Raw genomic sequence first — 26,754 nt, forward strand, 5'->3', positions numbered from 1 at the left:
TCTTGTTTGCCAGCTACTCTCATAGGCTGCAAGGACCCACAAACAGTACTAGTTATGGTTTTTGTTATCACATCAGGGAAGAGCTTTCCTCGTCAATTAGCCAACTTCTGGACCCATGAAACTTTCAGTGTGAACCTGGCATCATGGTTCATTTTCTTAAGCGCTGCATGGCTTGCAAAAGAGGAATATTGATTTGGCTCTTCCTGTGTCATCCACATCTGTAAAATGATAATGTCATAAAATAAGGAACTAAAATGCCGATGTAATATTTATTTTTAAACTAATTGTGAAAAAAAGCAGCTATCTGATGTAGAATACGTTCACTGGGGACTTTTCGCCGTTTAATGTCCCAACATACTGAATCACAATAGAAAGTTAGATGCACTGAAGAATACATTTGTAGGACCTGAGCCCAACCAACCATATTTTTACTGGGCTTGAGTCCCAGCTTTATCTTCCTCCTTTGCCCAGGTCCAAAGCCTTACTCCCTCATTGCCACTAGCTATTTTGTTGCTACTTTTTGCTCATGCGGATCTTATCTATTGTCATTTGACAGAAACTAAAAATGCAGTTCAGAAAATGCTTTACCAAGAGTAATTTGTTCCCAGCAAGACCTTTTTAGCTACACAGTAACATGAAAGCATCAAAGTGCCAGGAGAACTTTTCAAAAATAAACTGCCCTGATGCTAAAATAAACTTTAATTGATTGAGAATTGCACTGAGCCTGACAATCTGAACCATTTATTATTATTTTTCCTTTCAAGCTTCAGCTTCATGTGATTTAAAATGACTGAAATACAGTTCCCACATACCTTCCTACCCACACTGCATGAAACAAAAAACCACACACAAACTTCTTAGCTTCAGAGAAGCTGCTGGATACACCTGGAAGAAAATAAAAAAAGGTGATTGAAAGTGAAGTTTCAATAAAGGTGATGGTGATGGGAATGTTCTGCAAAAAAAGCCCCCTATTCTGGCTAAATGCCATGCTGTGCTTCTATCTCCTCGGAGGAGAGCTCTCCTGGGGATGTCTCTCCCTGTCAAAGGCATTCCTTTAATGCCTGCTTGTAAAGCACTGGATCCTGTAGGCCAGATGCTCTCTCAACTCCCAGTGTTGGAGATTAATCACAGGCTGTGGATAAACTACAACTCTGTCTTCTCCACTTTAGGTGTTTAAAGAAAAAACACAACTGAGTGGCTGTACTTGGCTGTTTAAATAAATAACCTGTTGCAGACTCTCTAGCAAATGGTCACCACCACCACTAAAGACTGCTGATAAATGCGCAAAACTTTTTGGCTGATGGAAAGGAGGCTGTACTGGCGATCCTGCGCTAGAGAGAAGTGAGCACTGGATGTAGGTGGAATACAGCAAATGTCAGTGGGGTCAGTTACGGGGTTTCTTCTTGGCGGTATGTTGTGGAGGATGCAAGTCTGATCAGCCATTCATTAGCGATAACTAGCGATACTTTTAAAAATATGTCAGCTGTGCTCATGGCGTGCTTGGGTGTGAGAGCAGGGAACGCACGGATCATTACGCTTCAGCCTGGGGAGTGTTTTTAGACTCATGCTGGTGTAATGGGGCTCATGGGTCATGGGCAGCTGGAATTTCCCCAAGGGCTGTGCCGTGTTCAGGTCAGAACAACTCCCAAACTATCCCCAAGCTTTGGCTGAGTTTAAGTTCTCACTGTAAGTCCTTATCTGAATCGTAGCCCTGGTCAATTCACTGCAGCCAAGAGCCAAACAAGGATTTTCATTTAACTCCCAAAATTTCAAGAGGAGGAAGATGCTTAAATACCCTTTTGGCTGCGCCCCTCAATCTCTGTGCCCATGTCAGCACTGCCTGTGACAGTGCTGTGACACTTACGTTCACAGAGCCAGCAAAGCTCATACTGCTGGTAGAGGTTAGGGGTGATCCAGGCCCTGCCTATGAATGAATTTCTTGGTCTGGGTGCCTGGCTGTCCCCTCAGGAATCCCAGACTTGTTTGTCAGCAAAATGGACCATTGTCGCCTTGGATTTGCATCCTAGTACATGTTTGCAAGCTGAGCAAGTTGCATGCTATCAAACATCACCTCTGAATTGCAATCCCTGCTCTCTGGCAAAGGGGCTAATAAATCCCTCTCTCACCTTTCCTTCTTGCCTGCTTAAATTATAAATTCTCATGGCAAGAACTGGCTCTGCTAACGCTCAGCTGCGGTGTCTAACTCAGTCCTCTTCCAGGAGTGGTCTCCATTTGCTACCCTAATACAGATAAGCATGACCTAGGAATTCATGGCAGATTGCAGATCGAAAGGAAGGAATTTGAAAGGGTCGCCAATTTTATTAATAGCCATCTCTGTAACCGCATGCAGGTCAGACCGGACACTGCAGTGCTTAAAAGCTGAATCCACACTATCACAGGAGGGGCAGAAAGATGTGCCTAGTACTGTAGGGATAGAGATTTCTTTCTTTAGGGTTGGTTGTCCAGATTTCCAGTAAGCCCTTCCACAGTGCCAGAAGAAGGAAATAAAGTGTATTTCAGGAAGAGTGGGGATTTTTGAAGACTGCAGAAGCCGGTTGGATTCTTTTTTATTTATAATTTTTGTCATGGACTGAACTAAGCATGGTCTGTTTAAAAAATCATGATGGGCTTGAAAACATATTGGCTTTGCCTAGAAGAGTAACTCAGGTAAACATGTAGACTACCCAAGACACTTGTTGCCGACGGCGCATAGTTAGTAACGTAATCAGTGCTGTAGGAGAACATCATGAAGAACGGTTTGAAAGCTGAATGTCTGGACTTCTTGAGAGTTTGTGTGAATTGAAGCTGATGGTTAATTCAAGAGGAATATACTTCATTCCTTCAAATGCAAACCAATGCAGAACTGTGGTAAAAAGGCAAAGGTAACTTTTCCTAAATAATTTTCTATGATAGGTCTCTTCTACCTCTTGATTATAAGCATAGTGTAAAATTTTGGAAGTACTTAATTAGCTGACTATTCAGAGGAATATTTTCTTTTTCATATTTACCCCCATTCTGATTAGCACTACTCACTGACAGCAAAATGTATTCCAAGATCAGATTCATTGTCTCTCTGAATTAAACCTAACTTTATATGCCATATTATAGTTTTAAAAAATATCTCAGATTTTTTTGTTGTGAAAATGTATTGTTAAAGTAGTCAAATAATTATATTACTTGTGTTTTTCAACATTAGACAATGCGTGATCCTTATTCTGACCATGGGAAATATTTGTTCATTGTAGCGTTAATGCTCGAATATTTTCAGGGAAAAGAAATGTCAAAACTTTCAGCTGCCATTAAACTTGTAAAGTGAATGCCACTGACTACAGCACTTTCCAGGCTTTCACTAGGAGGTTTTAAGTTTGGCTGTGATGAACTAGGTGGGAGTTATGACTTGCCTGAGGTAGAGGCAGGATCATGTTCCTATTCTGAGAGCAAATGTCGGCAATGGAAAGCCTTTGACCCCTCCGTGGTTCTGCCAACATCTCAGTCCTGTCGATTTGGTGCTAAATCCAGGGCTTCCATGCAGTGCTCCGAAATCAAACTAATGCTTTTAACAGATGATTCCTGTAAAAGCAATTTGTTCCTGTTTCTTTTTCCCTTCAGAGAAACTGAGCTTCCATCGTTCTCAATTATTTGCAGGGTTGTTGTGAGCCCGTACAGGATCATAACAATCATGCTAAACTTCCTATATTTTCTAGGAATCTGGAAACACCACTCACTGAGGAAGCAAGACTGCCCCTAGCATCGAGCCCAGCTTAGTTTTGTACTTTGCTGTACGTTTTAGCAAGCCCTGCTATAAGGAATGGTTAATAGTAAATGTGCAGCACTATAGCCGTGGCAGCCTCTGCATTAGAGCTTCCTACCAGGGACAGGAAGACCTCGCTGCTTTTCCAACAGAGATGGTGTCAGCAGTGTCAAAAAGGGATATTTTATGCACCAAGGTCATTTCTTCTTCAGTGCCTATGTGACCCATAACTGGAAGGAAACTGGTCATGATTCAGTAGATGATGTAAAGTATATCCAGTGTACAGACCATATGCTATCTTCAGGACACTTCCTCCAATTCAGGCAGCTCCACAGGTAGGAGGCCTGGTGCCAAAATCTTCATCCCCTCATGGCTTAGCCCAACTCAGGAGGAAAGAAATGTTTACATCTTAGCTGAATCCTTTCAGCTTCCTTTAATATCCCAGTTTAAGACATACAGATTTGTGGCGGTGATGGGGGACTAGACATTGCGTTACCCACTAGAGTATGCTAATAAATTAATGTTTTATATCTGCAAAAGAATTAATATTGATAAGCATATGTTTATGAGTTTCATATTCAGCAGAACCTTCCAGGCATATACCTATGTGCCAGTGCTTTGCAAAATCAGGGATCTAGCAGTTGACACAAGCATTGTAGAAACTGTAGATAGACTTGATTTAATTTAGGGGAAAAAATGAGATGTAAAAAGTGTTCTACTAAAACCTTGTACAGCCCATAGTATTCTGCTGTGCTGTTTGTGAAGTTCTTTAATCTGCCTAACAGTCATGAAGAGGAGTGGAGAGTGGCTGAGCAGGCAGGGAGAGAAAAAATCCTGAAGGGGAACATGAAGCTGCCAGAAGCAGTCTGTCTTACACGTTGCTGGCCTTTATTTGTTGTATGTGAGCTGCTTGATAAATATCACCAGAAATAATCTATCACAAGCAACTCCTCCAGCCTGAGCAGTGAGATTCTGAGCCCTCTAACACAAACATGAATATTCTCCAGACAGTGATACCCTCCAATGGGAGCTCATCGTTTGCTCTTAAGTCCAAATAAAGCAGAACTGAATTTAAAAAAAAAAAAAAAAAGTTAAAATTGAATCTCAAAGACAAAGAAATCTTGGCTAACCACCAAGCCCATGTTTCTGAAGCACACAAGGAAAGCTGAATTAGCAAAAGGACGGAACCTGGTAGGAGTCACTCTACTTGTGCAGGGAACAAGCACATCTCTTTCTCTCTCTCTGCTGAAAGGACAATATGCAGCTCTTCGTTCTAAGCTGCAGTTTATTTTTTAAAGCAAATGAAATAGAAAAATTCACTTCTGATGGGCAGGTCTGATTGGGAATTTCCTTAAGTACCTTTCACTAAACCTGTCATTTGAACCAGTGTTTGACTGTTTGACTGATTACGCATCCTAATTTCAGCTGAAAGCAAGGGTGTTTAGTGTCTCAGATAGCAGGATCTGTCTGTTGGTTGTTTAAATCACAGTATACATAACTGAATATGTTAAACTCACAGTATTGTACAGGTTCAGAGTAAAGCCCTTTATGACCATATTATGACGGTCTATGAGCAGTTCCATTTCACCATTTTTGCTTTAGCCTGTGAAGTCTATGCTCCAAGAAACAACATAGGAACACCCTTTCTGAGCCTGTGCATATCATGCAGCTTATCCACCTCTCTCTCACCATCTCACAAGAGGTATTTTGAGGAGCTGATACTAGTTACGTGACACTTGATCCTCTTGTGATGGAAGAGATCTTATTTATTGGGTTCCTGTGCTCTGGCATGATGCTGACTGGAGTACAGCATGATGTGACCTGGACTCGCTGTATATTACCAGTGTCATTGCAGCTACGCTGCCCGTTGCGGGGTCAATGCGTACGTGACTAGCAGTCAGTGCTGTACGCAGCACCTGAGGCCCAGTCGTGCCCAGCAAATCTGTGTTTGCAACACAACTTACTGTAATGTCCTTTTCCCCAAGCCTTTCTCAAAATCTGGAGGGGCTCTTTTGTTGCCTGTGCTTTGCTTAAGTGCAGGGTGTAAAAAAATTTAAAAAAATGTAGATTGCTCTCTGCAGAGGACTGATGCTTTCAAGGTGCTCTGTAGTTGACAAGTCAACCTCTCAAAGGGTCCCTGGGAAGGAGTGCTGGTATTGCTCATTCAGCCCTTCTGCGTGCACCGTGTGACTGTTTTCGCTCACAACAAATATTGCAGGCAACCTTGAGCATCCTTTGAAAATTTGTCGAACGACATCCTTTTTCTTTATGCTTGCACAGAGCTGCTCTGCTTCCAGTTCTGCAGTGTTATTGTACTGGGCTGAAGGCAGCAAACAGATTTGTGTTACATATGACATCAGGAACGGTGTCAGTGCAAGATCTGGCACAGAAAACCCTCTCCACTTATATATCTTTGTACTTCGCTTTCTGCTTTAGGCGTGCAGCTCTCCTGCACATGGGCCTCTCAGGTGCTGTACCTTCTGGCCAGCTCTGATATAGCAAAGAAGGATGAGAGTACACAGAAAATCAAAGACTGAGTGAGAGTACATGGCGATTCCGGGCTGTTTACTGCAGCTCAGGCTGACCGTCAGTCTAGGAGAAAGAATAGCTGCTAGGCTTATGAGTTTGGTGCACAACAGCAGGGATATCTCAAGAAAAAAATCACTTTGAATGGAGGGGAATAGAGGAAGAAAGGCTGAAAGTGTTTTCACCAAAACCTAAGTGATATTAAAATCTGCAAAACTGGCATCGCACCCATAGAAGGTCGTAAGTAGCCAAATTCTGCTGTCTGATACTTTGGTACTATCGTAAAATAACTCCTGGAGCAACTGAGACAAAGTTTTTTGAGATTATTTTCAAAGCTGTCACTAAAAGTCCAACAAATCAAAGCATTAAGTAACTTTTCCTTCACATCTGCCCTTACTGGCTTTACCTCTCAGCTTCCCCATACAAATCTGCCTGTGTAGTATCTTGGGTCCCAGCCTGGGATTTCTGATGGCCATACTGCTTTTCCTGTTACTGAGAAGGGTAGGCATTTACATTCGTCTAAATGGTGTGGTTCCTGTATGGAAACACTCTTGTATTATATGGGCTTACATGAACTGGTTGTTAAATGAAACATATTTGGCCCTAGAGCTGATGACTTTGACAAGTGGGAATGCAACCGCTTTTGCTATTTAATTTGCAGTCTCCTGGTACATGTATTATTCCCAGTACAGTACAATGAGTGCATCCCACTCAGTTATTTTTCTAACCAAAATACTGCTTTTCTTCCCCTGGTTCAGGAAGACCGTGAACCACAAAATGGTGGGAGAGCGTTTCCAAGGAAGTATTGCTACGTGCTTGTCCTCTTCTTCTACTTTTCCCTGTGTGTTCATCCCTGGCGACTGTCAGGGACAAGGCACTGGGCTGGATAATCTTTGATCTGACCCAGGATGACCTCCCTGTTAATATGCACAGGTGATAATGATAATTGAAGCATTTAGCAGGGTTCACAAATGCATGTGTGGGAGCTTTGGAAGGGACTGAAGAAGGATGTGTCAGAGGCTGGATCCCTACACCTTCTCTGCAAAGTCAAGGGTGTCTGAAGGGCTGGTGTCCCCTGGGGGTTCCTGCCTGCAGGAGTTTGGGGTGACCAGGTTCCTACCTTAAACACTTTTGTTGCTTAAAATAAGGTAAGACAAAGCCTGCTTTAGCCCTTGATTTTCTTTCCTGGATTGCCATAGGTCATGCTGAGGAGTAGCCCTGGCAACAGGAACTGGGTTGAAGGGGTTACACAAAGTTACCTTTGGCCCTTCTTCCCGTTCAGCACTGATTACGGTGGAGACAAAGTCCAGAAATGGTCCCTGTTTGTTGCTTCGCACAGCTGGGCTGCTGGCACTCTAGAACACTTTGCGTATGCTCATTTAACTGTTGGAAAAATGTATTCACACAAAAATCTTCCCATTCTCTTAGACAAAGTATTTTTTTTTTTTTCCACATTTTGTTGTCAAAATCCTTTTCCCATCTGTTATTGGGGCAAAACAATCTTATAGCCAGGATGTTTCATTCATGGGTAAAGCTTTCATTGGGGCTTGTTTTAAGAAGCTAAAGGTTGGGGACAGATTTTGCTCCCAGTGAAATCAGCAACAAAACTCCCATTGATTTCCCTGTGAGATGAATCGAGCCTCCCCTGACAATGGGGAGATTTTTAGAGGAGTTATGATGGCTGTGGACATGGTCTTGTTGCTTTGCCCGTTCAAAAGAGAACTGTTTCTGGTGGAGGAACAATCAGAATATTTGTCTCTTTAAATGAATGGTTCTTAGAGCCTGCACTGAGAGGCAGTCTCCCTCTCTGCGGCTGTGAGGCTACTCAGAGCCTCTGATAAATCAGCATGCAGGAACTGAGAGCTCTGTCCTTGAAGAGATGCACAATGACCTTGCTTATGCTTACTCTGGAGGAATAACCAGGGGAAATTTAGGAGCCCAAATAGTGAGCGGTCTATGACTAAAGGCACTTCATTCTGCATGCAAATGCTACGGTACCGAAGGCACGGTACGGACGGCACGCTGCTACGCAAAATGCAGCTTTCCTGCTAGCCTGACCAGATTGCTGCTGTTGTTTTTTGCAGGGGACTGAATGAAATCCTCATGATCGTTACATGCTTGTTCAATAATAGCACACCCCAGTCACGTCTTCTTGCAAGCACATTTTGTTGGAATCACTGAGCAGAAGCAAAGAAGAGCTGACGACTATGTGTTTCCAACGCGGGTTGCCAGAGCCCTGTGTTTGCCATTGGCTGCAGTTTTCTGGTTTATTTGCAGCTTCCCCCATCTGGAATATGAAAATGGGATTGAAGTAGATAATTGCTAGCAGCGGGTTTTCAAGAGAGGCTTAGAAGGAACAGAATGCCTCTTGCACAGCACAGGCTGCCTGCTCTGAAAGAGCTCTGAGAGATGATTTTAGATGTTACCCACGTCTGAATCTCCTGGAAACTTTACCGTGGAAGCAAGCCATTGCACACAATCCTGGAGCTAACCTCCAAAAGGGGCAAGGAAGGGCTAGTGGGACCAAACAATGGGATACCTTGTCCTTGGATTGCTCAGAAAAAAGCCAGCAAGCATTCCCCTCCGCTTCCCAGCAAAAAGGGCATGAAAGCTACAATGAACTGAATTTTACCCGGCGGAGCGTCAGTGGCTTTTAAGAAGGATGGGATACACTGACCCTTCGTCAAGCAGGGATTTGCTGGGAAACAGAACTTTGTTCTTCATATTCATCTGCGCCTTTGCCGTGGTCACCTTGCTGCAGCAGATCCTCTATGGGAGAAACTATCTCAAAAGGTAAGGGGGGATTTGAGGGAATAGGAAAAGTTGTCCGATCGGACTGAATGGAGGCAGAGGTCCAGCCGTACCATTGTAACGGTTCAAACCACTTCTCGGTGTTAGGCTGACAATATTAATACCCTGTCAATCCAGGAAGGTGCATCCAGCATGTGTAACGTCTGTTAGATTGTTAATAGAAGAGAATGTTAGGCAGAATATAATGATTTGTGTGTTTCTTAGATTGTGTTTTAATCCTCAGCTGTTGTAAAAATGTTAGTCTTACTTAACTTAAGCTAGACGGACTTGTACCACCTGAGTATTTGCCCCTGATCAGACCCTGCCATATCGGCTTTTCACCCTATGTAAGTTCAAGCTGAAATGGCTTGAGAGGTTGAATTAACGTAGTGTGCTCATTGCCTAAACTTTAATGTCTTTCAAAAGAAACATGTGGACGCGATTCCTAAAATCAAAGTGACAATATTAATGTTCCAAATAACAGAGAGAGCACTTTATTTTTTCACTGCTGTATTCTCATGAATTACTGCTGAGACTGCTTTGTTGTAGAGCACATCAGTCTTTGATCTGAAAATGGTGCTGCTCTTTTTACAGCAAACACCACTGGGGATCTTCAAGTGTTTAACCTTGACCCATGCAGAGTTTATTTTACTTAAAATCTAGTTTGAGGTTGTTACGGCTTGTATGATTTCATAAGGGGGAATGTTTCTCTTACACGCTTTGAGGTAAGTGGGTTTCAGTAGTGTAGGCAGCTGCTGTGGAATTTTTTACTGGAATTTAGCTGCATTTTGCCAGAAGAGATCAATGGTTTGGTTCTTGCCTGGTTTGCAACTCATGTAGTTGTTTGCCTTGTGCCAAGAGCAAACAAAATGCTGACAAATCAGCAAATGTTTCTCACTGGGGGGGAACAGCAAGCGTGATATTAATATGTATAGACAGGAGCGTTGTAGTTTATCCACAGAGCAATTTGTGTGCCTTGCTTAGCAATGAGGCCTTGGCTGGGGGACTCTGCTTTTGGGCACCTCACTTCCAGAAAGATGTGACTCAGTTGGAAGGAGCCAAAGGAAAGCAGCAAGAACGAGCAGAGGTGTAGAAAATGTGTGTGTTTGGCTTGGAGAAAATTGGGGTGAGATATGGTAACTGTCTTGAAACACCCAAACTATTTCTGCCAAGAGGAAGGTAATAAACACATCCCTGGGAAGACTCACGAGATGACAAGAAGTCATGGGCTTAAGTTGCAGCAGGAAAAATTTGGCTTTAACCATGAAGGGAAACTTTTAAAGAATAAGGCTACCTGAGGAGGTATAAAATCTCCATCTTTGGGGGCTTCAGGAACCTGTTAGGTAGACAAGGGCAGTACCGAGCTGCCTTGGTGTTGAGAGGATGACTTTATGACCAGTTGAGGTCTCATCTTGCCTTATTTTCTCAGTTCTTCCCATTTGTCCTCGAGGCCTTGCAGCACTACCGTTACTTGCTTTTCTAAGTTGAAATGACTCCAACAGGCTTACAGCAATGAAAAATAAATCCAAAGTATAGATTGAAAGGAAAATTAGCCAAGTAAAGATAAAATGGTGAGAAGCTGCAACTAAAACTCTTCCACTGAGTGATCTCTGTGGCCGGTCTCTGTCCTGCCTCGTGCCCTGGGAGCCTTTCTTGTCATCAGCGGGCTGCAGGGAATGCAAAAAAAGGTGATACCTGATTTGCAAAAAAGGGTGATATCTGATTCCCAGGCTTGCTAGGAGAAAGTCTGGTTCTGAGCATCTGAGCACTCTGCCATCAAAGCGGCGCAAGCAGGGAGATGTGTATACATTTTGTCACTTTGCCTGGAAAACACTGTTTGTTTTTTTTTAATTCCAGCTTGTAATGATTTGTGTCTTTTACTTTTTTTGATCACATGAAAAAGTCTCAAAGAGGGTTCCCCCCCCCAACTCAGTGCAGGGAAAAAGCACTTTGACTCCTTTCTGCTGGGAAGTGGTAGTTCCCATCTTTCATGGTAGTAAAAATGCAGGATGTGGCAGCCTCAGGCTGTCAGTTATTACTGATAGAAAGGTGATTTACATAGCAGCTTACATCGTTACCATAATATTATCATGAAGGTACTTTTTCACTGTCTCTTTCCCTCTCTCACTCTCGTGCCCTGCAGTACATTATGGTGACCATTCCTGGGCAGTTCGATTGCCAGTCCGCTCCGTGCAGAGGTAGCTGTAACCTTTAATTAGTCTTTTTTTTTTTTCGCAAACCTCCGGTGTTAAGTCCCCTGTTAGAAGCTGATGCTGGCTGTGAGGTTCCTTGGACACGTTATAGCTGGCACCTCCAGGGACCGTGATGGAGCTGGTGGTTTTGGAGAGCATCCTTGCAGAGGGGAAGTGGGATATTTATAGCTTTGGTGCCGCTTGCCAAGCTGGAGCTTGGGGACGCTGCCTAAACCTAAAGCTATTTACTCGCTGGGATTCAACATGCTGCTTGGTTTACGATAGCCTTTGCTTCCATCCCAACATCTGCAACAGTAACAGGCCTCTGGGCCTCTTCCCAAGGCAGCGGGAAGAAATTCCCTAGTGTACTTAGAGAAACCTGAAAATTGCCCTGAAGTACTATTCCAGTAAATGTACAATGCTTTAAAGCCAAAATATAACATAGGACTAGCTTGTTTCTCTGCAAGAAGATGGTGGAAAAGGGTAAAGGCCAGCAAAGCAGGGGGAATCTGTCCTAAAACAAGCAGCTTGGGCACAACGCAGGGGACAGCATACACTAGGCACTGGTCCCAATAAGCGGTGTGGACAAAGGCACTCTTTTTGGGGAGAAAATGGAAAATTTAGCTGTGCCGTGCCCCTTGCCCTTACAAGCAGGCAATGGGCTGGTTTTATTGACATAAAAACCCACCTGAAGGTCTCCGCGGAGGGTGCCATGGAGGCTCGTGGTCCTGCGTTTGCCCATGGCCATGCTCCCAAAGCCTGGCTGTGGGGATGGCAGGACTGCAGGCAGGAGAGGATGCTCCAGGAAATAAACTCTGCTCAGTGAAAGCTGATAAGGGGCCCAGCCTCTGGTCAAGTCCTCTCTTTCCCCTTAATGAGATATTAATGAGCTCCTGGCATTGCTAGAAGAAAGGGAGAACGTAGAGATTGAATTTCTAGGTATTCACACATTTTTCACCCACCATATGATGTTCTCTCCCTCTTCCCCTGCTGTTTTGTACTCTGTCATTGGAAAGCAGAGTCCTGCCCACCATTTTTTTTTTTTTTTTTTTTTTTTTTTTCAGTTTTCCCCCAAGTGGGATGGATGTGGGTGCTCTCAGCAAGGCCAATGCCTCGTCCCCATAGTAGCAGCTAAAGTCCTAACGAGAGAGTTAAACTGCAAGCTGGAGAATGACATCGGGAAGCTCTGGTCTCTGTAGCTCCTGATCCTGAGTAAAAAGGATGATGAAATGAGATATAATTAAGGGACTTTAATACGGATCTATGGGGTAATTATTTTTATTTTAGCATTAATGTGATGATTAAAAATCCGCTGCATTGATCTGCTAAAGTAGGTTAAATGCTGTGGACTTCTGCTTAAATCCAGAGCTGCCGCTTCCTTTTGTACTGACTCATCTTTCCATTGCTCGGCTTTCAGCTGAATTTTCTTTTGAATCAGATGCTCAGCTGAGGACTGGCCTTTTTTTGTGAGCTCTTGTTTGGCCACCAGGGAATAATCCTGGATTACATCAGGAAACTGCCACTACAGTAAAAAAATGTTGAAATGGTCCCTGTCTTCATTTCCCAACCTGTAGCATGGGAGACATCAATAGGATGGTCCTTGCCTGCTTTGGAAAGAGAAAAATATCAGAGCAATACTTTGCTAATACACTAATATTCTATTGGCAGGGAATTCACTAAATACTGTTTTTTTAACAGCCTGACGTCTGCGTAGGGTGAGAGTCAGCTGAAGAAGGGAATCTGGCCCTTTAAATTTTTTTTTTTTTTTTTTCAGCCAAGTGAGGAGAACACATTTTCAAAGCTATTAAAGACTTTAAACAAAGATTACCCTAGGGTCTGTCAGAGCAGGCACGGACAATAACTCAAAGAATCATGCAGCAAGAAACAGTGAACCTTCCCATGCAGGCAGCCTGCATTATTTGAAAGCTTTACATCTTTTAAGTGAGAATAAAACATCACTCCTATGTGTCTGTAGCCTATAATTAATATCAGACTCTCATAATTTGAGGTTATACCACCGTTTTGGTATTTCTGAGGCAGCTTTTATTTGCCAGTTGCAAATCAATCCCCAGACATCTTTACCCCTTTCCTTACCCCCATAGGAAAGATAGCTTACGATCATTTTTTGCACAGTGTGGGCAAATAAGGAATAAACCCACAGAAAATAAACCCAGACTACACCTTGAGAGATCATTTAGTCTGTACCGTGCTGTAAGACAAGATCATATCTTACTCATACCAGCGACAGCAGTAGCTGTGATGTGGACACGGAGACTGCACGTGGCCCGAGTTGTATTTTGTCCTGAGCTGGGCTCTTGAGGAGCTCCAGCCAACTCATGTCAGTTGGGAGCTCCCGCCCCATACCTGGCATGTGCTCCTCTGGCCTCTTCATAACACCCTGTGAAGATGTTAACCGTAACCTAAGACTGTCTATTCCAGTGTTCAAAGTCTCTTTCCATTTAAATATTTTTCCCAAGAGACGTAAGCTGAAGGTCACCTAGTGAGTCATCTAACACACAGCTCTGTGCCCCCACTCTTTCTAACCAGAGTGAAATATTATCCCAGAGAAATGACATGCGACCCGTGAGTCACCTTCCTGAATCCCTGACAGCGCTGCAGAGCAGGTTTTCCTTTTGGTTGGTTTTCTTCAGAGGAGAAGAACACTGGAAGCTTCAGGAGACAGCAAAGTCTTGAAGCTATATACAGCACTATGTGTATATATGGGATATGGCCATCACCTTAAAGTGACCGGATCTAGCCTAGCATAGCAGGAGAAGCTGAGATTCCAGCCATGCTGTTCTTCTTTTTTTTTCTTTTTTTCTTTCTTTTTTTTTTTTTTTTTCTTTTTAGGTTGGAAAAGACCTTTAAGATCATCCAGTCCAACCATTAACCTAACACTACCAAGTCCACCACTAAACCAGTTAAGGGGAGAGTAGTAATTTCATGTTTCCTGGCTTGGTGGCTGGATTATTCTTAATGAAAGTAAAAACTAGAATCATTAAGGTTGGAAAGGATCTCTAAGATGATCAGTCCAATCATCAACCCAACACCCCCATGCCCACTAAACCATGTCCCAAAGTGCCACATCTACCCGTTTTTTGAACACCCCAGGGATGGTGACTCCACCACCTTCTGGGCAGCCTGTTCCAATGCTTGACTACTCTTTCAATGAAGAAATTTTCCTAATATCCAGTCTAAACCTCCCCCTGTTCTTGTTACAGAGCATTTCAAGGGGATGGGGACCCAGGTGCTGGCATCCCCATTGTGCCTAACTAACCTTGCAAAGACAAGGAGCTGAATCAGCTCCCCGAGAGGTCGGAGGAGCACTGGAGCCTGTGCTGGGGGAGAGCTCAGGGGAGAGATGGCAATGGGATGGAGGGGGCAGAGCAAACAGGGAGCTCATGGATTAACTCAGCTGCCTGCAAAGTCATCTCTCATTGGTTGTCCCATTCCCTTTCTCATTGCTGATGTGGGTTGCTTTATAATGCTCCTGTCTCCCCACATCAAATAAAAGGTGGGAGCTCACAGGTACGTGGCACGTGAATTAAAGTTCTGCAAAAATTTGCAAACAATCATGGCTCTATCCTAGGCTGCAACAGAGACTTTTAGTGTGAAAAGTGTCCCGAAACCAAAATCTTACCTTCTACTACTTGCAGTTTCTTTCTGACTCAAAACTTTCATTTGCCTTTAAAGGAAAGCATCAAGTAGCTGAAGTTTTAGTATCAGAGCATGAAGGTATGTTATTTCCTCTCATGAGGTCCCTGGCAGTGCTCTCTATGGCTCTAATGCAGAAAGCAGGCAGGGTCTGAATCCCTGCTCCCTCTAGACTTGCTTTATTTCTAGCATTGCTGTGTTGCACCTCTGCTGTTAAGATGGCAAAACCACTTGCTAATCTAATCTCTGAATTGCCAGTCCTCCTCCATTCCCTAGCTGACAGTAAATTAAGATAATGAAAATAATTTTTTTTTCAATACTTTACATGTGCCAATTGCATTATCCTGAGCACATCATTCCCCGGTGTGCTACACCGTGGTCCTTCCTGAGCTGAAACCACGGGGAACGGGAGTCGCTACAGAGTGACCTGCAGACGCTTGCCCCTTTTGCTGTGGCTGTGGCCACCCAGCAATCCCTAATTCAGTTCCCACAAGCCCACCCTGCGCAGGAGTGGTCAGTTTGCCTAGGGTTTGAATCATGTTGGGCTGTAGAAGCTCTGCAGAAGCTTCTTGCCCTGGAGTGGTGAATTATAGGTGTCCCATTTACCAGCCAAAAGGTGGCCATTATCCTCACTGATTAATACAGAGGCAATTAAATCCTAATTCTAATTCACATAATACCCAGTGGCAGCTTGCTTCAGTCTCTAACTTTGTTGTGTGAGGATCTAGGCCTACTTGTGCCCATGCAAACAGCTCTTTTTGAATGTTTGGCTGAGTATCTAGGCTAACTCCTTTCTGCGCTTTACACAGATCTGTTGGCTTTGTATGACAAATGGTTGACTTTTGCCAATGCCCAGCATTCAACACCTCTCAATCAAAGCCCTTTAATCCAAAGTAGTTTAAAACCTGTGACATGTCTTTCAGAAACATCTCTGTTATAACCTGCCATCGACATGTTTTACGTCATTTTGAAAAAATTAGCTGTTTGCCCTCTATGTGTATGGGCAGGTACAAAGTTCGGTCTTACCTATGTTTGTAGAAAGCCAAACCCAGAACCCAGTCTTGTTTGGAGTTGTGCTACCCCTGTGTCCCTCACAACCCCAGCTGGGAGCGATCACATCTGTGACCGCTGACCTCTGTGGCCAGTGTTGCAGACCTCCTGGTAATTCAGTCTTTTATTTTTGACCTGACTGGAATTTCCTGATCGTTCTTACACTTGCTGAATTTGGTTCAGACATAATCACTGTGCAAAAGCTTCGTATTTTCTTACTTTTGCTATGCCTCATTCTTACCCTTGACTGCTTTTTCATTTCATTTCTCATTTTTTTAATTCAAGTGTATTCATTGCTCAGCAGTCCATGCCTCTCCCAGGCAAATTGTGAACTTAACCTCTTATTTCTTTGAGGCATCCTTGGCCTCCATTGCTTGCATCCATTTTACTTTTTTCATCAGCCCCACAGATAGTCACTGTCCTTCCACATCCTCTTTAGTTAGTTAGTTTTATGCTTTAGTTCTCACGATGAGAACCTTAAAAGCAATCTCTGTCCCTGGTAGTTTCACGGCACTTTCCATAAGAACAAATACAGCCAAGGCTAGGCTTTTCACAGTCCTAAATGAAAATCTTGGGCGGTCAACAGTTTGGAGGGCTTGCATAAATGGTAGGAGGAGATTGCGCCTTCCGCTTCTGTGCGTGGAGAGAGGGAATATTGCCTACTCCTGTGGATGATACTGAGTACAGGCACGTTGACTCTAAACGTCATTTTGCTCATTCTCTTCAGCACGAGTCCTCAGTGCAACTGGGGCTCTGTGGGTATGTTTACACAGAAGAATATAGTGCAGTGTAGGGACACTTGGCCTGGTGCTAAATATATTTATTTTGGAAACATGAGATGCAAAGCAATTAGCTCACTCAGATCTCTAATGCTATGGTGAGATTGCTTGTGGTACCCATGCTGCGTCAGGTTTCTTTGCACTGAGCTACTGTCTCAAATGTCAGAATTTGCCGGTATCTTAAAATATTTGGGATTTCCTGTAAGCCTCTGTGCTTGGGGCTTGATTGGCCTTTTTTCTTGAAAAGTTCACAACCTGCCTCAATGTCAGCTCATTCTGTTGTGGGTCTTGTGTTGCCCCTAATTATTACAAATAATAATATTTTAATTATGAATAATTATTACAAATAGAATTGATACAGATTATCTATTACTCCCTGGATGTTTATCTTCCAGCCACAGATGAGAAAAAGAAAGATCGTATTGTTTTGAAAGTTATCCTTCGATGTCCTTGATGTCCTAGTCAGCACTTTGTCCCGTTTAAGCAGACTAGTTGAATGTTGGTGTTGAGTCTATTTTATCTTTCTTGGGAAGTGATTTTAGAACAGGTTTTTCAGACGTTGCATGTGAATATCTTATACAAGGTTTAACCCAAATGTGAAATGTGCTACATGAAACAAAACCTTTTTTTTTTCTGTGTAATGGTGGTTATAATCCAGAAGCTTCCCACCTATGTTTCCAATTTTGCTCTTTGTGCTAGTCAAAATATACTCCTCCACCACTTTGGTACTACCATTTCCCTCTAACATGTAGAGCCAAGCTGGTCCCTGGTATAATACTGTACGGCCAAGTGCGTGGTGTAACCAGACGTGCCCATTTCCCACATCCTCCATCCATACTTTTCTTTTCGTGGGACCCATATTATTTCATTTCTTCCTTTTGTTATGAACATACCATTCCTGCTCTCCCACATATTTTCATACATTTTCAAAACCTTTCCTACGCATTTTCTCCCGATAAGATAGCAAGCAATCAGCTCAGCAGTTACCCAGCATCAGTCAACTTGCAAAGCCATAGGTCACTGAGTCAAAGATTGGTGCCTATTAATACAGTGAGCAGAAGAATGTATGTGTATGTATCCAGACTAAAACTTGCATTTTGCTAATTTTACTGGAGAAATAAGTATTTTTCTAAACTGGACCGGTCAGATTCAACTCTGCTTCCACTGAATGCAAACGTGAGTTTTATTATGGACTCACATAAGAAGGGGAGAATCCTGCTCAAGTACATGAGTTGGCCCCAACAATGTTTTATTTCTTTGTGCTGTACCTGGTAGGGTTATGCCCACAGATTCTCCACTGAAAGAGGCCAGTACACACATGGTATTTTTCTGGCATGGTAGCACAGGTGAATTTGACCTGGACTGCTACAGGCAGATTTACTTTTTTTTCTTTCATCTGTGCTGTGTCTTTCTAGATTGCTGTGCCTTGAATATTTATTTCAAAATGGAGTGTTTGAAGTGATATTAAACCATTCAAGTACGCGTTTGCCTTTCTCCTGTCACCTAACTTCACTGTTTTCAGGGACTGAGTCTGGCCCTTTTGTCAGGAAAGGGGAGTTTTTGGACAGAGGCTAGTCTGCCTTGACATTGCTGGGTTGGGTTTGATCTCAGCATGCCATGGTTACCTAGTAGATGCTTTACTCCTTTCGAGCCCCTCTGATGTCTTTTCAAGTGCAGTGCAAATAAACTTGCTGTTTCTGGCCTGCGTGAAAAAAAAAAAAAAGGATCCTTGGGTTTTTTCCAAAACTCCTTATTATTATCTCTGTTGGCTCCAGTGCTTGTCTTCACTTGTACAGCAGTCTGTCACTTTGGAGACTCCTGATATTCCCCTTTCTTACCCAGCCTCCTCTTACTCTCTGATCCATTTTACTGAGTGTTTTCAATCAATCTCATCTGCAGGTCATTCATGCATACCACTGTTTTCGTTTTATTTTCCATACACCCTGTGGACACAGTGAGTCATATTTGCCTTATTTTGCAGAAAGAAGGAGCTGGATCTTCAGTAAGATTAACCATCTGACTTTCCTATACCTCTGTGACATTCCTGCTAGTAAGCTAGGGGCATCACTTTCCATTTCCAAAGAGACTAGTGTGATCATTTAACACCAAAGTCTTAAGTTCCTCCTCTCAAGGGCACAAGAATTATGAAATGGGGAAACTGAGGTATAGCGAAAGTAAGTGATTTTCCACCGACTTCAGGAAGCCTATACACAGCCCAGACTGTCTGTTTGTCAGGGCAGGGTCTCTATATGGCTTCATGTTTGGGTAGTATGTAACAGAGTAGTGCAGCACCATGACCATCATAGAAACATGATTCTAAAATTATTAATAATGTATACAGAATTAATGTATATACTATTAGCTTCTAACTTAAACAGGAGCCAGAGTCACAAAAGCTGGGCTTGCTGTTACCTCCTAACGGCCTCCTTGCTAGGGAGAATGCATGTAGAGAAGGAATGTGAGAACTGCTAGAAAGAATGAGCAGGAAAAGCGAAGACAAGTAAGAGAGGGAGCTCAGAAAGAAAATGAAGTAATCTGCCTTGCTCTTGGGGAGACTTGTATCTTCCTTTCACCCCTTCAAAGAAGGAGTCTATAGACTCGTCAGTGCTAGGTTAACAGTTGGACTTGATGATCATAAAGATCTTAACATTTTTTCCAACCTAAACAATTCTATGATTCTATGACTCCTCTGCTTCCCTTTGCTTGACCATCTGTGGTAGGCCAGCAAGCTGAGTCAGATTTTGGCTTAGCTTCACCGATACAAAATGACATTGGTTTCTGTCTGGTTTCGCTTGCTTTTGGGTTTAGTCTGCCTCTGGTAGATGCAGGATGGGGGTCGTGGTAGCTGTCACCTTGAAAGATGAGTGGAAGTAGCCTGCTGGCTGGGATTAAAGGAGATGAGCTGGTGGGTTTTGGGGAATGGGTGGCTCTGGAGTGGCAGGTGCCCTTCCATGCCCTCTCCTCGCACCACCTGCCTGGCACCCCCGTTGCCACTCAGTCCTCGTTACCCATAGGTGCCGATCACTGTGTTACTCAGCTACTTGCACCAAACTGCTCTTATGCCTTGAAAGCACGTGGGTCTCTTCTGAACAAATTCTGCTGCATACGTGGTCATGGCCTGCTCTCTGGTTAGAGCCCAGACAGGACCACCAGCTGCGCTTAAAGTCTTTTGGGTCTTCCCCATTTATTAGCTGTAGAATAGCTCCCTGTTAAAAGCCTTGCCTCCTTGTCTGAGGTGAATTTTCACCTTGCCTTCGTGCTTTAGAAAGGCAATGAGACACCCCTGAGGTGGGATCTCAGTGTGACAGCAGCATGGATACGCAGCTTCTTGCTGCAATCTATCCACTTGTTCATTCTTCCCTTACCTTATAGTTCAAAAACCTCATAACTGTTTGACATCCTCTGCTATTAAAACCTCCGCTCATGCAGGAGTTGTTCCTTGTTTGGATTGTGGCAACAGGCTTTTTGCTTTGCTTCCTGCTGCTTCTTGACAGCTGGTCTTGACAAGCCCTTCAGAATTACTGCTGCTTTGTTAATTTTCTGGTTTTTTCACCCCCTTCCGCTATTCTTACATTATGCCAGTGTTTATTTGACCACATACTGATTCAACATTTCAAGTTACCAATTAGGATCAAACTATGGCTTTGACATTTACCGGAAACTCGAGGTCTTTGTTGCTAAGACACCCAAGTTAACCAAGTTTCTCTAACACAAGGCACAACACTGCTCATCCTCTTATTTGTTAGGGGTAAGTCCTGTGATTAGTGATGTCCATAAACCTTGATGAGAAATTTGCTTACGGTGAATGGGCAAAACATAGCATCTCTGCACTAAGAGTGTTTCTGGTTATTACGTCTTTTATAAAGTCTTCCCTTGTCATCGTCAGCGTCATGCATTGGGGAAAGGTACCAATTTTAGAAGGAAATAACATTAAGGCAAATTGAGCAAATGGTGAAGTTCCACCATTGGTAGTCATTGGTAATGATCCCAGGCTTAAAATTAGCTACTTTTTTAAAACTCTTTGACACGAACTGTCTAAATTACATAGGAGACCTCCATGTCTAAGTAATTTCCTCTGCTTTCCTTCCCTTCTTTTAATCTTTCCTTACCTTTTTTTTGTTGTTGTTCTGCTTCTTTTTCTCTTCCTTTTCTGCATTTCCATCCTGCATGTGCTTTTCTATTGCAGTTCTGATTGGCAGAAGCTTAATTTACCTCTTCTTTATTTACCTGTTAAAACATAGTGCTGAGAGTGAACATGTTAGAATTCAACTATCATAATATGCCAAAGAAATATGCTGATGGAGTAGTTCATGTCTCTGTTCTGTTTTTTTCAGGCTGTTTGGAAATTTGGCCAGACAGCTTTTATGAGTACTTATGACTCACAACTGAGAGGTTTAGAAAATTTTATATTTTTAAAATTGAAATCTCCCAACTCAAGGCTGATTGAAATCAATGATAAAACTCTCAGTAATCTTGTTAGGAACAGAATTAATTCAGGTCAATGTTTTCAAATGTCTCATCCTTGATTTCTGCTCAGTCTTAATACGACAAACCATTATTCTCTGGAGTTGTTCTTACTAGGAGGAAGAGGTTTATTGTACCATCACTCCAGAAAATGCAGTGCAGCAGCTTGGTCTCAGTCTTGCAGACTCACAATGAGACACACAGTCCGATGAGCTGTGTAACATTTTTTCGGTGGTGTGTTTTCTGTATATATATATATCTATATGTGTTGTTAACCTCTGGAGTACCTGTTTGTTGGAAGAAGAGCACTATGTGGTCCCATCTGGTTCAGGGTCAGACACATCTTGCTCCTGACCCTAAGCTCAGCTCATGACTTTGCCCTTACCATGTAGAAGTGTCATACCCAGACCCTTGCTTGCCCTTGTTAGATATTTTTGTACCTCAGTTAGATCCCCCATTCTGCCATTTCAAAGCTAAGTATTTTAAGCTGGTCATCATAAGACATATCTACCATTCCTCAGTGTTAGTCTTCCTGATCTCCTCTTGGATCTTACCCAAAATGTGCATGTCCTTTTTTAAACTTGGTGCCTCAGCTGCAGGACACAATGTTCTCAAAAAAGGCTTGATGAGAGGAGGGCATTAAAGAGTGGTTTTATCATTTCTTTGGCCTCATGGACCGATTCACCTCCCTCCGCCTTTGAGCGCTTACTTAGCTTCCTTTCCAGCTGTTATGTGTGAAGATGTACAAAGGGAAAGGACTTTACTGAATGTTTTAATTTTTCATTTCATCTGCCTGAATATTGGCTATGCTTTAGGAGAGTACACCTCTGAAGGACACACCGACACCAACTATTTATCTAGATTAATCCTCTCTATTTCAGTTTGCAAGTAAATATCTAAGCCCAAAATATCTCATTTAAATCCAATTAAAAAGTACAATTCCAACTTGCTTTTTTCTGCGCTTATGCTCTCTCTCCTCATGTACCATTCAGTGCTGCCCTTAGCAATTAAAACATATTTTTAAGGTCATATATTTAGATGCCTTTTACAAAGCCATATACATTCAAAAGAAGCATGTTTCGATACCAGTTACAGTGTGGCAAAAAAATGTGTTAGACTGTGGTACATGGGAGAGAATCGCAAGTGTTTATTTCAACAAGCCTAAAAGTGAAGGTGTCTTAGTAAAAGTGAGAATTTTCTCATATTTTCTTCACACCAATATTCTACTCAGAAGTCGTACCTTGGGCAGCTTCAGTTGATTAAAAACTGTCAGAGCAACGCAGAATGTACGGGACTCCCAGACAAGCCATGGCACCGCATTACCCTATAGCCATTATAGCACAACCTGTACACCCTTTGAAGTGATTCTCCAAACTGATCACCAAAGTAGCTCTCTCCAAGCTGAGTGTAAGATGTAAGCGTGCGACATCATCTCATTTTGCTTATGGCAATCAGGATAGTCTCTTTCACTTGTTCTGATTTTCTGGAAAATAGGAGAACTGCATCGATGGATTTAACTAAGAAGTAATCAGAATGGGTCTCCTATGGGCAAAAATTTGGCTTCTATATTTGAAATGTTCCCATTTTTATACTTAAAAAGTTTTTCTTTGAAAAAGCAAAATTTGCAAGAAATGAAAATGCATTTGAAAGATTCAGAGGAAGATTTTCAATATTTTCATAGTGCTTTTCTCTCACCTTTTGTGGTGGGAGGCAGCTTGGGAGGGGAGGGGGCATTTCGGGAGGCTAGCTCTTTCCTCAGCTCAGAGTATTGAAATGGCTCCCTACCTTCTTCAGAATTCCTTCTCCCTCAAAATGTCTTTATCAAAAAGTCTGTTTTCAATTAAAAAAAAAAAATTAAAAAGGCACACAACATACAAGAATAAACTTCTTGCATTCTTTCAAAATATCCTGGGTTTAGGTCAGAAAAAACGTTTGTGGTGACATGCACTGCACTTTACTTGGGTGGTGGAATCCTTCTGTCGTGTGCCTGCAAGCAACCCCGGGCTCCCTGTACTGCTGATGGAGGAAGAGTTTGGGGGATGGATCAATTCACCCTAGGGTGAAGGCCAGCCTTTGATCGGGTGAATCTTTCCCTAAACTGTCTGTACCGAGCCAATCTCTACTGATTTTTAAGAACGAAGACAATTAGCTCATGCGGAAATGCCTGCACTGCAGATACTTGAAGTTAGACAAGGTTGTCTTAAAACAACTATGACAACAAGAAGATATGTGCACACATTTCCACAATACAGAACAAACAAACTCCTACTTCATGTTTTTGGAGCTGTTTAGAGCTACTCCCCTTTCTGCTGCAGGAAGCAAAGAGGCCTTATTTTAATGCCCCATGTTGTTCTTTCTTAATTTCCTATGTTTATTACTGCTGCCAGTTGGACTAGAGGATGGATGTGGTCTGAGAGATTCTCCAATAAGCCTGTTGGCCAAGAAAACTAGTGGGGTCCTGGATGCCCTTTCTTTCGGGCAAAGTGGGCTGGCAGATTCCTGGCTGTCCCTGCACAGCCCAGCCAGGAAGTTAACTTTCAGTATTGGCAGCACGAAATGTTCACGAGTCAGCTGCCAGACTTCTGAAATCATGAAATTGGGTTAAAATGGAAAAGATTAAAAATCACAGTCTGTGAGATTCTTTTTCGTTGACTTCTGAGCTAAGGGGAGGATCTGACTTGTGTTGTGAAATGTTTCTTCAGACCCAGCTTTTTTAAACACATGTGAGATTTCTGCCCAACCATAGGTGTATTTTCCAGAAGACTGCAGGAATCATGGGTCTTGGAATGAATTTGTGAAAGTTTGGAAAACAGGGAGTTATGATGATTGTGATATGCATTCGCTTAAAAACTATCATCTTAACAGGGAAAAGAAGCAAAACAGTGTAACTTAGAGAAGTCATCAAAAGATAAATCATTTGCTAGTATGGCCAACAAATCAGAGGAAGGACCTAGTGCCCACAATATTTAACAACTACTGTAGATGTCAAATTGAAGTTTGGAGGGTTTACTTGTTTGGCCCTGCAGTTTTCCACATAAGCCTCCAGCTTTTTGCACTTGCGTCTCTGGGAATGAAATTTCCACCTTGCTCCACACGTATATATGTTGTTTATGAGCACAGATGGCTACAGGCCTTCCAGTTTGGTCGGGGAGTTTGGTGGTGTTTTCAGCCAAGGACTTGTGGAGTCTATGGGAACTGAAAATTAATTGTTTCCACTAGTAAGATGATGTCTTGTGGTTCTTGGTATCTTTTTACTGTTTTTGATGAATGTGTTGTAGTCACATTTCTGTGTTAAGAAAAAGGACATGAGAACTCATGCTGATAGACTTAATCTAATGAATGATACCAAATGTCAACTGCCTCGTTTTCTTGCTAGAGGGCTGCAGTTTAGATGGCAGAATGGAGAGGAATTGGCAAATTGGACCGGCACCTTTAATTTCACGGATGACGGAGCAGTGAAGAGTGGCAGTGACAGAGGCACCAGGTACCAACACCCGAGGGAACGACTACAGAGATATCTCTCTCTTTGTATGAACCACAAATGTGAGCACAGGCTGTATGAAAAATGAGATTTGCAGTTTGCATTGGCTGCTCAGTACTGCTCCCCATGGCACAGAAGATTCCAGACATGCCCAAGTGCTGTGCTGTTTTCCCCCTTCAGGGCCTTGGGGCCATTTTGGAATATGCCTTAAGCATCCAAGCAGTACGCAGGAGGGTGACTTCTGTGTTCTGGCCTCTCCTATTTCCATTCCCCCACCAATGTTATGTGTCAATATGTGGGAGAGTGGGACTTGGGTGGGCAATGTCCCGACATGACAGTATTGATGCATGCAGAGCACACTGGAGAATCTGGCCCAAGGCTTTCTTTATAATAAAATATGTATTCTAAGAAAACATAGTTTAACTTGAAATCTTTCCAGGGTCTAGTAGGGGAAAAGTGTTCTATCAAGATAAGCCTGGAGTATTTCATTTATTTACACTATTTTGAAAATATGAGAAGCACTGATGTGCCATTGCACTTTTTGTATTTATTAATTTGTAGCAGGATCCTTATGACTGACATGTATCTGAAGGGTCATGAAGAGCATAGTCGGGAAAGTGGCTGCAGTTGGGTCTGTGGCTATTGCAGGCCATCTGCATAAATTCAGGTACAGGCATAGGGTGAATATCTTCCTGGAACCTCAGTTGCAGAGGTCAAAAATCCTGAGTCATGTGTAGTATCAAGTTCAATAAGTAGCAGGGTAATCTTAGAAAGACTGTAAGTTAAAGAAAAAATGAAATAGTTAAAAGAATCTTACATTTAATACCTACGTATAAATAAAACTCTCTTTGGATAAATTGCATCCTTTTTTTAAAATATCATCACAGTATATTTTGCTAACCATACGCCACTACAGCTGTGGAGCTGATGATAGCATTTCAAAGGCAAGCGGAAGCAGAGTTGGACCTGCCAAAATCCATCCCCTCTCACTGAACCGCAGCAATGCTGCAATTCCTGTCAGGGCTCTTCGCTGTAACGTGATCCTGCATGAATGCTACGCGCCACTCGGGTGGTTTAACTAGTTACAGTTCTTTTTATAAAGAACCAGCTTAAGCTGCAGTTTTTCACTCAGAGCAAGGGAAAAATGGTTCATTCTATGTACGTATGTATGTGTGTGTGTATCTGTCTGTCTGTCTATCTATCGACCTATCTCTACTTTTGTTGCCTTTTTTTGTGTATGCATCTATAGTCTGTATATGCAAAGTCTTCAGTTTAGGCACTTGGCATATAAAAGAACCGAATGTGGCACAAAGACAGATATCTTCTTGAAGACATGAGAGAATTAATAAATACAGATTTCCCTCTCTCGGCACCCTTGACAGAGACAATTGAACCATCATTGATTGCAGGATGGGGAAGCAAAACCGTTGACTGCAAAATACATACTAGATGTGAGGCACTGAACGACAGTACTATTCTCAATCTGTGTAGCCCCTTCAAAGATGAAGAGGTTCAGGATGCAAGTGTTTTTTATACAAACAGGCTCAAACTCCACAAGTTAGGTGTAAATGTCAAAGTCTATAATATCGATAAAAGATGCAAATTTCAAAGGATTTTGAGTTAGGGATAAATCTAGCTGCAACATTTGTTGCACATAAGTGTGTTATAGATATTATTTATCCATTTATCTACTGTCTGAAAGCTGAGAATACAGCAAAATAAAGAACTGTATAAATGTGGAGGTGAGACTGGAGGTGAGACTGTGTGGTGAATAACTGCAGAGCTATGTCATGAATTGTTTACTGTTTACCTTTGATCACTTTTCTTACTGTGTTCTTTCTAGACACCTCCTGAGAGTCTTAATCTGACACCCAACTTCAGGCTGTTGATATCCGTTGAAAACAAGCCTTCCTCTAATGAATAATTTTTTCCACCAAATGGAAAACTTGCAGAGTACATTTTACCGACCTGATTTTACTTGTATGTATTTACATGTCTCCAGAGAGACATTTAAAGTCCATAGAACTTACATTTCACTGCATGACTCTGCAGTTTATTGTGAGTTAT

At 42.5% G+C, this 26,754-nt stretch overlaps 1 protein-coding gene across 3 annotated transcripts in view; it reads left to right on the top strand.

Moving 5' to 3' along the window:
• The first annotated feature begins 8,939 nt into the window (after positions 1 to 8,939).
• Positions 8,940 to 26,754, top strand: part of ST8SIA5 (ST8 alpha-N-acetyl-neuraminide alpha-2,8-sialyltransferase 5) — a 44,615-nt gene continuing 26,800 nt past the window's right edge. For 2 of the 3 annotated variants that reach the window (XM_075726824.1, XM_075726825.1), the window contains exon 1: positions 8,940 to 9,070. In XM_075726824.1, the coding sequence (XP_075582939.1) occupies positions 8,940 to 9,070 (131 nt within the window). Of the gene's footprint in view, positions 9,071 to 24,582; positions 24,691 to 26,754 lie in introns of all 3 variants that reach the window. The other variant, XM_075726822.1, reaches the window with a different exon arrangement.

Source organism: Pelecanus crispus, chromosome Z, assembly GCF_030463565.1.
Source record: "Pelecanus crispus isolate bPelCri1 chromosome Z, bPelCri1.pri, whole genome shotgun sequence".
In the NCBI taxonomy this organism is placed as follows: domain Eukaryota; kingdom Metazoa; phylum Chordata; class Aves; order Pelecaniformes; family Pelecanidae; genus Pelecanus; species Pelecanus crispus.